This window comes from Coregonus lavaretus, assembly GCF_964263955.1.
Source record: "Coregonus lavaretus genome assembly, chromosome: 23".
NCBI classification, from domain to species: domain Eukaryota; kingdom Metazoa; phylum Chordata; class Actinopteri; order Salmoniformes; family Salmonidae; genus Coregonus; species Coregonus lavaretus.
This window is the reverse complement of record NC_140010.1, coordinates 32,937,888-32,953,163: the sequence shown is the minus strand read 5'-3', so window position 1 is coordinate 32,953,163 and position 15,276 is coordinate 32,937,888. Positions and strand designations below refer to the sequence as shown.

The 15,276-nt window shown below is 41.6% G+C and overlaps 1 protein-coding gene across 1 annotated transcript in view; it reads left to right on the top strand.

Annotated features, from left to right (window-relative positions):
• Positions 1 to 14,699, top strand: part of LOC311150576 (schwannomin-interacting protein 1-like) — a 29,584-nt gene extending 14,885 nt beyond the window's left edge. The window contains exons 5-7 of the mRNA XM_084188053.1: positions 12,471 to 12,594; positions 13,056 to 13,149; positions 13,403 to 14,699. Of these exons, the coding sequence (XP_084044179.1) occupies positions 12,471 to 12,594; positions 13,056 to 13,149; positions 13,403 to 13,454 (270 nt within the window). The 3' untranslated portion in view covers positions 13,455 to 14,699. The remainder of the gene's footprint in view (positions 1 to 12,470; positions 12,595 to 13,055; positions 13,150 to 13,402) is intronic.
• The last annotated feature ends 577 nt before the right edge of the window (positions 14,700 to 15,276 follow it).

Genomic DNA, 15,276 nt, shown 5'->3' with positions numbered 1-15,276 from the left:
TTACAATTGCAAGACGCGAGAGCAAGTTAAATCTTAGATGCAAGGGCATAGTACAAAATGAATAGCATGGCATTTCCGTTTACAGTTTGGTGTCAAAAGCAGTGGTGGAAAAAGTATTTAATTGTCATACTTCAGTAAAAGTAAAGATACCTTAATAGAAAATGACTCAAGTAAAAGTGAAAGTCAACCAGTAAATACTACTTGAGTAAAAGTCTAAAAGTATTTGGTTTTAAATATACTTAAGTATCAAATGTAAAAGTAAAAGTATAAACCATTTCAAATTCCTTATATTAAGCAAACCAGACGGACCAATTTATTTTAATTTTTTTATTGACGGATAGCCAGGAGCACACTCCAACACTCAGACATAATTTACAAACAAAGCATTCTGTTTAGTGAGTCTGCCAGATCAGAGGCAGTAGGGATGACCAGGGATGTTCTCTTGATAAGTGTGTGAATTGGAGCATTTTTCTGTCAAAATGTAACGAGTACTTTTGGGTGTCAGGGAAAATGTACATTATTTTCTTTAGGAATGTAGTGAAGTAAAAGTAATAGTAGTCAAAAATATAAATAGTGAAGTAAAGTACAGATACCCCAAAAAACTACTTAAGTAGTACTTTAAAGTATTTTTACTTAAGTACTTTACACCACTGGTCAAAAGCAGTGGCTTAAAAGCCCTAATGGCAAAGAAGCAAATTCTTCTTCTGAGTCTCAAGACTACATAGTCATTCTGAATTACGTATACATGCACCAGTACAGACAGTTGGTTAATATGAAACTCCCACGTGAAAAAAGACTACAGTTTACTATAGAATATTATAGTACACTGTAAACCCCAATGTGCTGTCATTACTCACAACTTTTGAGAAACCCGTTACACTTAATATATCTGAGTACAGTTACTTAAAGTGATTTAGTAGTCATCATTACTCAAATAGGGGGTCCAGATTTGAGTTGTATCAGCTTGATTTTTTAAATAATGCCCCCACTAAGCCACGCCTCCAAAATAATTTCCCAGTGTGCCTTGCCTTTGAGTGAATTGTAACGTTACCACCTATGACTGTATTTGTTAGTGACAGAGACATGGTTGTTGAATTCGTTCATTTTCAGTCCTGTGGCCTTCACCAAGTGAGTTCCTAGGCGAATGTTATCATTGTAATTAAACTCTTTATGACAATACATTACGTATCTCATAAGGCCTTATTTTGAGGCCTACTTTACAAGATACAGTGGCCTATAACTCATGGTTTACAGGCCACATCAGGCCTGTGTCACGGATTCTGCCGAGACTGCTCCTCCTCCTTGCTCGGGCAGGCTTCGGCGTTCGTCGTCCCCGGAGTACTAGCTGCTGCCGATCGATGTTTCGGTGTTTGTCTTGTTCTGTCTTGAGTGGATACACCTGTATGCTATTATGTTTGATTGTAGTCCCTATATTTACCCATGTCTCTCGTTTGGTAATTGTGTGTTATTGTTTTGTGTCTCGTATGGTCGGCATTGCTGTTGTCGTATGCGTTTATTTGTTTTCCTCCCTGTTAGGAGGTTTTGTTTTGTATGTTCTTTACTGACTAGTAAAGTACGTCTGCCAGTAGCTCTGTGTCCTGCGCTTGACTTCGTTCACCGCATACACGTCGCCCTTGACAGCCTGTAAGTAGGGTTGCAAAATTCCAGTAACTTTCCAAAAATGCCCAATTTTCAAAAAATCATAGTTGAAGAATTTCCAGGAATCGTCCAACCGGGATTTCTGGAAAACTTGGGAAATTGATTAGAATTTTGCAACCCTACCTGCAAGTCACATTATGCTGGCTTGCAAAGTGATGTGCAATTCCTATTGGAATCCATTTTTATTCACCTGCAACCTGCATTCATAATGACTGCCAGGGTTAGGATCAATGTGAGGAGACTACCTAAGCCATTTATATTGGGACAACCATTTCAGTAATGGGTGCAAAAAATCAAACTAAATGACTGGATTAGTTTAGAAAAATTTATGTTTTTTATTTTTGTGTAGCATAAGATTAATCAATCAATCGTTCAAAAACACTGATATCAAAAACAATAAACCTGCAGTAGACCATGCTGGGAAAAAAGTTAATTTGTTTTCATAACTTTAAAAAATAGAGTTGATTTGACTTCTGATTTAGTTTTGAGTCAGTACCACATAAACATGTTAAGTAATAATGACTTTTTATTGACTTTGAGTTCAACTTACTAGAAGTATTTGAGTTAAAAATAATGTGTATTCTGTAGTAAACTGTAGTATACTGTAGAATACTACACTCTGCATGGTAGTATCTCTCGACCTTGTGTAGTATTACTCTAGAATTTAGTAGTATACTGGAGAATACTATACAACACACTGTAGTATTCTTTGATCATTTGTAGTATACCATTTTTTTGTATACTGTAGAATACTATAGTAAATACTACAGTATTAATGCGCAAAAACACTACAGTTTATTAACTATAGTAATAATACAGTATTTACATTTGCATATACCCCACCCATTTCCATCCCCCATATCTCAATTTGTGTGAGCCATTAATGAGAAACCTACATGCCAAGTATAGACTATATTGTGTTCCCTACAGGTTATAGACTCCAGTCCTACCTACAGGTTATGAAACATTTGCTATTTTAATATTGCCCAGTAGGTTTTCTCAAGGAGAAAGCCCCCACTTCTATGTCAAAGATAATAAAACAAAAAACACTATAGCACATTTGACAGTATACTACAATCATGTCCGCAAAAACACTGCAGTAAATTCTACAGTATACTCCAGTAATGTCCGCAAAAACACTACAGTAAATACTACAGTATACTACAGTCAGCAAAACACTACAGTGAATACTACAATAAAGTCCACAAAAACACTACAGTGAATACTATAGTATATAAATATAGTAATACTACAGTGTTTATACCATAGTATACAGTGGGGAAAAGAGGATTTAGTCAGCCATCAATTGTGCAAGTTCTCCCACTTAAAAAGATGAGAGGCCTGTAATTTTCATCATAGGTACACGTCAACTATGAAAGACAAAATGAGAAAAAAAAATCCAGAAAATCACATTGTAGGATTTTTTATGAATTTATTTGCAAATTATGGTGGAAAATAAGTATTTGGTCAATAACAAAAGTTTCTCAATACTTTGTTGTATACCCTTTGTTGGCAATGACACAGGTCAAACGTTTTCTGTAAGTCTTCACAAGGTTTTCACACACTGTTGCTGGTATTTTGGCCCATTCCTCCATGCAGATCTCCTCTAGAGCAGTGATGTTTTGGGGCTGTCGCTGGGCAACACGGACTTTCAACTGCCTCCAAAGATTTCCTATTGGTTGAGATCTGGAGACTGGCTAGGCCACTCTAGGACCTTGAAATGCTTCTTACGAAGCCACTCCTTCGTTGCCCGGGCGGTGTGTTTGGGATCATTGTCATGCTGAAAGACCCAGCCACGTTTCATCTTCAATGCCCATGCTGATGGAAGGAGGTTTTCACTCAAAATCTCACGATACATGGCCCCATTCATTCTTTCCTTTATACAGATCAGTCATCCTGGTCCCTTTGCAGAAAAACAGCCCCAAAGCATGATGTTTCCACCCCCATGCTTCACAGTAGGTATGGTGTTCTTTGGATGCAACTCAGCATTCTTTGTCCTCCAAACACGACGAGTTGAGTTTTTACCAAAAAGTTATATTTTGGTTTCATCTGACCATATGACATTCTCCCAATCCTCTTCTAGATCATCCAAATGCACTCTAGCAAACTTCAGACGGACCTGGACATGTACTGGCTTAAGCAGGGGGACACATCTGGCACTGCAGGATTTGAGTCCCTGGCGGCGTAGTGTGTTACTGATGGTAGGCTTTGCTACTTTGGTCCCAGCTCTCTGCAGGTCATTCACTAGGTCCCCCCGTGTGGTTCTGGGATTTTTGCTCACCGTTCTTGTGATCATTTTGATCCCACAGGGTGAGATCTTGCGTGGAGCCCCAGATCGAGGGAGATTATCAGTGGTCTTGTATGTCTTCCATTTCCTAATAATTGCTCCCACAGTTGATTTCTTCAAACCAAGCTGCTTACCTATTGCAGATTCAGTCTTCCCAGCCTGGTGCAGGTCTACAATTTTGTTTCTGGTGTCCTTTGACAGCTCTTTGGTCTTGGCCATAGTGGAGTTTGGAGTGTGACTGTTTGAGGTTGTGGACAGGTGTCTTTTATACTGATAACAAGTTCAAACAGGTTCCATTAATACAGGTAACGAGTGGAGGACAGAGGAGCCTCTTAAAGAAGAAGTTACAGGTCTGTGAGAGCAAGAAATCTTGCTTGTTTGTAGGTGACCAAAAACTTATTTTCCACCATAATTTGCAAATAAATTCATTAAAAATCCTACAATGTGATTTTCTGGAATTCTTTTCCTCAATTTGTCTATCATAGTTGACGTGTACCTATGATGAAAATTACAGGCCTCTCTCATCTTTTTAAGTGGGAGAACTTGCACAATTGGTGGCTGACTAAATACTTTTTTCCCCCCACTGTACTATAGTATTTTTTAATGTGGGTTGATACAGCTCTCAGTTGAACAATGAGAACACTGAGACTTCTGCTACTATGTCATGTTTCCTGCTACAGAGAGTGAAATTCAGCCGCTTCAGCCAGTTCAAAGTTGGATTGTCACCAATTCCTGAGGCCTTTGAGAAATTGGTGACCTGTGTGATCTGAGATCCAGAGTGATGGAAAAACACTTGGGAAAAAAATTGTACTTCTAAACATTTTTACTTACGTTTAAGCAATTAAGCAGGTTACTCATATTGTGTTTGTAAGCAAAGATATGTAGGATATGGCATCTGGCTTGGGTTCTCCTCCGTCCTCAATGTGTGTGTGTGTACAGTGCATTGAGAAAGTATTCAGACCCCTTGACTTTTTCCACATTTTGTTACGTTACAGCCTTATTCTAAAATTGATTAAATAAACGTTTTTTCCTCATCAATCTACACACAATACCCCATAATGACAAAGCAAAAACAGGTTTTTTGAAATTATTGCAGACTCGAAATTGAGCTCAGGTGCATCCTGTTTCCATTTATCATCCTTGAGATGTTTCTACAACTTGATTGGAGTCCACCTGTGGTAAATTCAATTGATTGGACATGATTTGGAAAAGCACACACCTGTCTATATAAGGTCCCACAGTTGACAGTGAATGTCAGAACCCGATGTTCACTCTGACAGAGCTCTAGAGTTCCTCTGTGGAGATGGGAAAACCTTCCAGAAGGACAACCATCTCTGCAGCACTCCACCAATCAGGCCTTTATGGTAGAGTGGCCAGACGGAAGCCACTCCTCAGTAAAAGGCACATGACAGCCCACTTGGAGTTCGCCAAAAGGCACCTAAAGGACTCAGACCATGAGAAACAAGATTCTTTGGTCTGATGAAACCAAGATTGAATTCTTTGGCCTGAATGCCAAGCGTCATGTCTGGAGGAAACCTGGCACCATCCCTATGGTGAAGCATGGTGGTGGCAGCATCATGCTGTGGGGATGTTTTTCAGCGGCAGGGACTGGATACTAGTCAGGATCGAGGGAAAGATGAACGGAGCAAAGTACAGAGAGATCCTTGATGAAAACCTGCTCCAGAGCGCTCAGGACCTCAGTCTGGGGCAAAGGTTCACCCTCCAACAGGACAATGACCCTAAGCACACAGCCAAGAGAACGCAAGAGTGGCTTCGGGACAAGTCTGAATGTCCTTGAGTGGCCCAGCCAGAGCCCGGACTTGAACCCGATCTAACATCTCTGGAGAGACCCAAAAATAGCTGTGCAGCGACGCTCCCAATCCAACCTGACAGAGCTTGAGAGGATATGCAGAGAAGAATGGGAGAAACTCCCCAAATACAGGTGTGCCAAGCTTGTAGCGTCATTCCCAAGAAGACTCGAGGCTGTAATCGCTGCCAAAGGTGCTTCAACAAAGTACTGAGTAAAGGGTCTGAATACTTATGTAAATGTAATATTTAATCCTATACGCAATATATAGGATTGGGTGGTTGAACATACACTATATATACAAAAGTATGTGGACACCCCTTCAAATTAGTGGATTCGGCAATTTCAGCCACACCCGTTGCTGTGTATAAAATCGAGCACACAGCCATGCAATCTCCATAGAGGAACATTGGCAGTAGAATGGCCCTACTGAAGAGCTCAGTGACTTTTAACGTGGCACCCTCATAGGAAGCCACCTTTCAAACAATTCAGTTTCGTCACATTTCTGCCCTGCTAGAGCTGCACCAGTCAATTGTAAGTGCTGTTATTGTGAAGTGGAAATGTCTAGGAGCAACAACAGCTCAGCCGCGAAGTGGTAGGCCACACAAGCTCACAGAACGGGACTGCCGAGTGCTGAAGCGCGTAGCGCGTAAAAATCATCTGTCCTGTCCTCGGTTGCAACACACTACCGAGTTCCAAACTGCCTCTGGAAGCAACGTCAGCACAAGAACTGTTCGTCGGGAGCTTCATGAAATGGGTTTCCATGGCCGAGCAGCCGCACACAAGCCTAAGATCATCGTGCGGAATGCCAAGCGTCGGATGGAGTGGTGTAAAGCTTGCCGCCATTGGACTCTGGAGCAGTGGAAACGCGTTCTCTGGAGTGATGAATCACGCTTCACCATCTGGCAGTCCAACGGATGAATCTGGGTTTGGCGGATGCCAGGAGAACGCTACCTGCACGAAAGCATAGTGCCAACTGTAAAGTTTGGTGGAGGAGGAATAATGGTCTGGGGCTGTTTTTCATGGTTCGGGCTAGGCCCCTTAGTTCCAGTGAAGGGAAATCTTAACACTTCTGTGCTTCCAACTTTGTGGCAACAGTTTGGGGAAGGCCATTTCCTGTTTCATCATGACAATGCCCCCATGCGCAAAGCGAGGTCCATACAGAAATGGTTTGTCGAGATTGGTGTGGAAGAACTTGACTGGCCTGCACAGAGCCCTGACCTCAACCGCATCGAACACCTTTGGGATGAATTGGAACGCTGACTGCGAGCCAGGCCTAATCGCCCAACATCAGTGCCCAACCTCACTAATGCTCTTGTGGCTGAATGGAATCAGGTCCCTGCAGCAATGTTCCAACATCTAGTGGAAAGCCTTCCCAGAAGAGTAGAGGCTGTTATAGCTGCAAAGGGGGACCAACTCCATATTAATGCCCATGATTTTGGAATGAGAAGTTCGACGAGCAGGTGTCCACATACTTTTGTAGTGTATATTGGGTGGTTGAAATTATGTCTAATTTTTAATTTGATTAGACATATTTTATTTGACCTTATTTCAATGTTAATAGTTAAAATGGTATGTTTGAATCAACGTCATTGTTTCAACGTCATGCCATCAACCTAAATAAAGAGGTGTATTGAACTAAAATCTGAAGCAACAGTCCAACAATTTCTGCCTGAACGTTGACTCCTACTGGTATATGAGGGGAAATGTACTCAGTGAGAACACATCTACCATCCAGATGCCTACCTCTATGTACCCTGCTTAGCTTTGGAAACAAGCTATGTTCATTTCAGCTGAGCTACGATGTCAACACCTTTAGATATTGTTCAGCTTCCATACTCATTTGTGTAGACTACATACATAACATTGAATAGTTTAAAGTAAATCCTCTTACTTTTCATACACATGCTCTATGTGAAAGTAAATTCAGAGTGGGGTTTATTTAGGCTACATTCACATCTGATTTGCCCAACAAAGGACACCATCATTCCAATGTGTAGAGAGGTATACTATCATTCATCCATGGTTGAATGGAACTTTAGAAGTTTAGAAGTAGTTACCATTAGCCCTATAGATAGGATGCCAAATTCTTAATATTAATAATACACTTTTACCTTTGGATATTGTCTTTAATCTACAAGCTATTAATATGTTGGTTCTCCATCTCAACCAAAAATCTAAGTTGAGGAATAGGACTCAATCAAATCAAACTTTATTTGAAGTGAATTTAAAGTTCGATTTGATGTAGTGCTATTCTTTAACTTTGATTTTTGGTTGAGATGCAGACGTGAATCCAACGTATCAATCATTAATTTGTAGACAAACTTGATATTGAATTGTGAACGCAACCAAATATCAACATTTGAAGGAAATCTTCTGCTTGGATAGTATATATATACTGTAGGCTATATTATGAATAACATGCATACAAGACAATATCCAAAGGTAAAGTGTATTATTAATAATTTGGTATGCTATTTATAGGGATAATGGTAACTACTTCTAAACTTCCAAAGATCCAATCAACCATTGACGAATGATAGCATACCTAGCTACACGTTAAAATGATGGTGTCCTTTGGGCAAATCAGATGTCAATGTAGCCTACATAAACCCAACCTCACTCCGAATGTATTTTCACATACAGCTTGTGTAAGAAAAGTTAGAGGAGTTTACTTTCAACTATTAAACGTTATTAAGGAAGTCTACGCAAAGGAATATGGAATCTGATCAATGTCTGAATGTGTTGCTGTGACAGCTCAGCTAAAATGAACACAGCTTGTTCCCAAAGCTAAGCAGGATGCATAGAGGTAGGTCTCTGGATGATAGACTTGTTCTCACTGAAGGCCATTACCCCTCTTACACCAGCAAGAGTCACTGTTCAGGCAGAAATTGTTGGACTGTGGCGTCACATTTTAGTTCAATATACCTCTTTATTTAGGTTGATAGCATGACGTTGAAACAATGACGTTGATTCAAACGTACTATTTTACTATCAAGGTCAAATAAAATATGTCTAATAAAATATGAAATTCAACGTAATTTCAACCACCCAATATACAGTTTATTGAATATAGGATAAAGATGTTTACGTTTCTATGTTGAATTTTCAACACAATTTCAACATATACATAGTTCTGATGATTATGTTGAAATTAGATTGATGTAACAACCTCTTAGTCAGGTTAAGTCAATGTATTTCAATTGGAACGGAAATGGCGCCACACCAAACTGGAAGTCTTCCGACTAGCTTGGAAAGACAGTACCGTGCAGTACCGAAGAGCCCTCACTGCTGCTCGATCATCCTACTTTTCCAAATTAATCGAGGAAAATAAGAACAATCCAAAATTTCTTTTTGATACTGTTGCAAAGCTAACTAAAAAGCAGCATTCCCCAAGAGAGGATGGTTTTCACTTCAGCAGTGATAAATTCATGAACTTCTTTGAGGAAAAGATCATGACCATTAGAAAGCAAATTACGGACTCCTCTTTGAATCTGCGTATTCCTCCAGGGCTTAGCTGTCCTGGATCTGCACAGCTCTGCGAGGGCCTGGGATCGGGAGAGACACTTAAGTGTTTTAGTACTATATCTCTTGACACAATGATGAAAATAATCATGGCCTCTAAACCTTCAAGCTGCATACTGGATCCTATTCCTACTAAACTGCTGAAGGAGCTGCTTCCTGTGCTTGGCCCTCCTATGTTGAACATAATAAACAGCTCTCTATCCACCGGATGTGTACCAAACTCACTAAAAGTGGCAGTGATAAAGCCTCTCTTGAAAAAGCCAAACCTTGACCCGGAAAATATAAAAAACTATCGGCCTATATCGAATCTTCCATTCCTCTCAAAAATTTTAGAAAAAGCTGTTGCGCAGCAACTCACTGCCTTTCTGAAGACAAACAATGTATACGAAATGCTTCAGTCTGGTTTTAGACCCCATCATAGCACTGAGACTGCACTTGTGAAGGTGGTAAATGACCTTTTAATGGCGTCAGACCGAGGCTCTGCATCTGTCCTCGTGCTACTAGACCTTAGTGCTGCCTTTGACACCATCGATCACCACATTCTTTTGGAGAGACTGGAAACCCAAATTGGTCTACACTGACAAGTTCTGGCCTGGTTTAGATCCTACCTGTCGGAAAGATATCAGTTTGTCTCTGTGAATGGTCTGTCCTCCGACAAATCAACTGTACATTTCGGTGTTCCTCAAGGTTCCGTTTTAGGACCACTATTGTTTTCACTATATATTTTACCTCTTGGGGATGTTATTCGAAAACATAATGTTAACTTTCACTGCTATGCGGATGACACACAGCTGTACATTTCAATGAAGCATGGTGAAGCCCCAAAATTGCCCTCGCTAGAAGCCTGTGTTTCAGACATAAGGAAGTGGATGGCTGAAAACGTTTTACTTTTAAACTCGGACAAAACAGAGATGCTTGTTCTAGGTCCCAAGAAACAAAGAGATCTTCTGTTAAATCTGACAATTCATCTTGATGGTTGTAAAGTCGTCTCAAATAAAACTGTGAAGGACCTAGGCGTTACTCTTGACCCTGATCTCTCTTTTGACGAACATATCAAGACTGTTTCAAGGACAGCTTTTTTCCATCTACGTAACATTGCAAAAATCAGAAATTTTCTGTCCAAAAATGATGCAGAAAAATTAATCCATGCATTTGTTACTTCTAGGTTAGACTACTGCAATGCTCTATTTTCCGGCTACCCGGATAAAGCACTAAATAAACTTCAGTTAGTGCTAAATACGGCTGCTAGAATCCTGACTAGAACCAAGAAATTTGATCATATTACTCCAGTGCTAGCTTCCCTACACTGGCTTCCTGTTAAGGCAAGGGCTGATTTCAAGGTTTTACTGTTAACCTATAAAGCGTTACATGGGCTTGCTCCTACCTATCTTTCCGAGTTGGTCCTGCCGTACATACCAATACGTACGCTACGGTCACAAGACGCAGGCCTCCTAATTGTCCCTAGAATTTCTAAGCAAACAGCGGGAGGCAGGGCTTTCTCCTATAGATCTCCATTTTTATGGAACAGTCTGCCTACCCATGTGAGAGACGCAGACTCGGTCTCAACCTTTAAGTCTTTATTGAAGACTTATCTCTTCAGTAGGTCATATGATTGAGTGTAGTCTGGCCCAGGAGTGTGAAGGTGAACGGAAAGGCTGGAGCAACGAACAGCCCTTGCTGTCTCTGCCAGGCCGGTTCCCCTCTCCACTGGGGTTCTCTGCCTCTAACCCTGTTGCAGGGGCTGAGTCACTGGCTTGCTGGTGCTCTTTCATGCCGTCCCTGGGAGGGGTGCGTCACTTGAGTGGGTTGAGTTACTGACGTGATCTTCCTGTCTGGGTTGGCGCCCCCCCCTTGGTTTGTGCTGTGGTGGAGACCTCTGTGGGCTATACTCGGCCTTGTCTCAGGATTGTAAGTTGGTGGTTGGGGATATCCCTCTAGTGGTGCGGGGGCTGTGCTTTGGCGGAGTGGGTGGGGTTATATCCTTCCTGTTTGGCCCTGTCCGGGGGTTTCTTCGGATGGGGCCACAGTGTCTCCGGACCGCTCCTGTCTCAGCCTCCAGTATTTATGCTGCAGTAGTTTGTGTCGGGGGGCTGGGGTTAGTTGGTTATACCTGGAGTACTTCTCCTGTCTTATCCAGTGTCCTGTGTGAATTTAAGTATGCTCTCTCTAATTCTCTCGTTCTCTCTTTCTCTCTGAGAACCTGAGCCCTAGGACCATACGTCAGGACTACCGGGCATGATGACACCTTGCTGTCCCCAGTCCGCCTGGCCTTGCTGCTATTCCAGTTTCAACTGTTCTGCCTGCGGCTACGAAACCCCTACCTGTCCCAGACCTGCTGTTTTCAACTCTAAATGATCGGCTATGAAAAGCCAACTGAGAGACCTGAGCCCTAGGACCATACGTCGGGACTACCGGCCGTGGTGACTCCTTGCTGTCCCCAGTCCGCCTGGCCTTGCTGCTATTCCAGTTTAAACTGTTCTGCCTGCGGTTATGGAACCCCTACCTGTCCCAGACCTGCTGTTTTAAACTCTAATGATCGGCTATGAAAAGCCAACTGAGATTTATTCCTGATTATTATTTGACCATGCTTGTCACTTATGAACATTTTTGAACATCTTGGCATGGTTCTGTTATAATCTCCACCCGGCACAGCCAGAAGAGGACTGGCCACCCCTCATAGCCTGGTTCCTCTCTAGGTTTCTTCCTAGGTTTTGCCTTTCTAGGGAGTTTTTCCTAGCCACCGTGCTTCTACACCTGCATTACTAGCTGTTTGGGGTTTTAGGCTGGGTTTCTGTACAGCACTTCGAGATATTAGCTGATGTAAGAAGGGCTATATAAAATAAAATTGATTGATTGATTGATTGAAGTTTTACCCTAATTTCAATGTTTGGTTGAAATTAGATGAAAACAGTGCTGGTTGATGACTTCTTTCAAATCCAATGTATTTCCCACATTGATTCCACGTCACAATACGTTGACAAATTACGTTGAAACAAAGTTGATTCAACCAGTGTGTGCCCAGTGGGTTGCATCTAACCACCCTAACCCCAAAGGCCCAAATACACAATCTATAGTTACCTTTTTTCTCCAAGCAACATTAGATCAACATGACTGTGCTGACTACTGACTAATGTGACCCCTGTTTCTATTCAATGTTGTTCTAACGTTGTCCCTGTGTCTCTCTGTGTGCAGCTGCCCCACCTGCCCCACATCAGTGAGGGTCTGATGAAGAGGAGTCTGAGGAGGGGAGACATGAGGGACATGAGCCTGGGCCAGCTCCAGGTCATCACCAACGATCTGCACTCACAGATACAGAGTGAGTACACACAGGCACACACGTATGCACACAAACACTACACACACACACATGCCAACAAACACACAGGCATGCATGTATGCACACAAACACTACACACACACACACCAACAAACACACACACGTATGCACACAAACACTACACACACACACACACACACACACACACACACACACACACACACACATACGGCAATAAACACACACATGCATATATGCACACAAACACTACACACACACACACACACACACACACGCCAACAAACACACAGGCACGCATATATGCACACAAAGACTACACACACACACACACGCCAACAAACACACACACACACATACGCACACAAACACTACACTAAACACACTTACATACACACACAATCTGCCTTCATCACCACCATCATAACTCTGTTGTTCTGGTGCTATGAGGATGTTAAGAGAAAAAATGGATGACGTTGCAGGCCTGAATGAGGAGCTGGTGCAGCTGTTGCTGATGAGAGATGAGCTCCATGTGGAGCAGGACGCCATGCTGGTGGACGTAGAGGACCTGACCAGGTGGAGATCCCTTTCATACACACACGTACATATTGTACAGTATTATGACCATAGAAGCACACACACATACATATATTAATACACACATAGTTGCGCACCAACATCACTAACACAAATACCAATAGGAGGTCAAATGCCATGGAACGTCTCAGTTTAAAAATACATTCTTCTGAAAACGTACTTGAGTCACCATTGCATCATTTCAACAACAAAAAAAGATGTACCTGTTATTTGTTGTTCTTTCTTGTCACAGGCATGCTCAGAGCCAGCAGAGACACCTGACAGAGAAAACCCTCTCCAAATAAAACCCCTGCCACCTGTCACCCACATCACATGACAACCACAACCACCACAGAGCAGTGGTCAAAAACCCTGGTCCTGGAGACCAATAAGGTGTGCAGGCTTTTGCTCCAGCACAGCACTTTCACAGCTGATTCAACTAATCAATATCTTTGATGCTCAGTTGATTAGTTGAATTAGGTATGTTAGTGCTAGGCTGGACCAAGCCTGGACATGCTTTAGCTCGTCAGGGTTAGGGTCCACCGCTAGAGAACCACACCCATCCGGGAGTCATACAGGGCCCTGAGTTTTAAGTGGTCAGGCAAAACTCTGGGCCCCAGTCATAAACCATGTGTCGTTGTGGCAGTTTGATCACAGAAGATGACTAGAGTTCTGTTTGTTGCCCCGCTCAGCCAGTCGCGTGCTTTGTAGAATACTCAACACACTGCATAGCTATGTATCTATTAAACACATAGTTGTTTGTGCTGTTGCTAAGGAATGAGCTCCTAGGCTTCCCAGTGTATAAACTTTGCGGCAACTGCACAGATCTTGTATGAATCATTTAGACACACATGGATGTAGTACAGCTGTTGTTGCATAATTCCACCTGCTTTAACATGCTGATGTTTTGAAGATTTACTGGTTGACCCTTGATTTTGCCAAATTTACAGACAGATTGCATTGACCTTATTTTTAGTCTGCACTATAGGTGAAATGAAAGCTAAGGGTCCTTTTAGTGTTCTTTGTGGCAGGGTTTAAATAACTAATCTTACTAAACTTGACACCCATGTTCCAAATATTAACATTGGTTTAGCCTAATATTTTTATGATGCCCCCAAATGTCAATGTGTAATTCAATCCCTGCTTTGTGACCCTAATGCTAGTCCACAGTAAAACATTCAAAAATATATATTTTAAGACAAAATATTATTGACAAAGTAAAATCCCAATGATTAAGAACTAAAGATGTCTGAGCTGACTGATCTTGACACTTGTAAAGCGATAGCTGGTCGGTCTGGGCTAAATAAATACAAATTCTGAGCTGGAAGGAGACTTGGATGCCTAGTTGCCTGGTTGTAGATGATGGTCATTGGTGTTCACTATGATTAGTCCATCTTCAGCATTTGGAGAATGTCATTTTATAGCAGCTTTTTTCATTTATTTCTCCATCAGATTATACTAAGCTCATTCAAAAGTATTCTGCAGCATTCAGAAATCATATGACGTTTTGTGTACAGAGATGAAAATGATAAATAAACGTTTTAAGTGTTTAAGTGTCTTTATTAGTTCATTGGTTGTGGTCAGTCTTGGTAGCTATATGAACCAGATCTAACTGTCAGCAGATGAGACAGGAACAGTTTAAATGAATTAATGAATGGTACAGAAAGATGCTTGAGGGGCCAAAGAAGGCTGCATAAATATAACACATAAAACATATAAATACAAACCACAAAATAAGACAAGGTGATACTTAGGGTAGTGGTAGCCTACAAGTTGTTTTCTTCTATGGATGTGAAAAATTACATAATGAAATTGGCATTAATGCTATGACAAAGACTAGCTGAATATAGGCCTGGAAATACAGCAGCAAGTTATTTCTGTGCATAACAGGTAGTTTCTCCCCTCATTTCACACCTTGCACCACAAGGCTCCAAACACTTACTGTATGTAATTGAGTTTTGGCCGTAGGGAAACTGAATACTGAATCATGGACGGTAGTTCCTGTTACACTGCCGACACCTTGTAGGCCTAGCTAACCACTAGAGAGCAGAGAAGGCGACCACATATTTTCTACCAAACTGTGAGAAACTACTGTAGTTTGTAATAGTGGCCACAACCAAAACATCG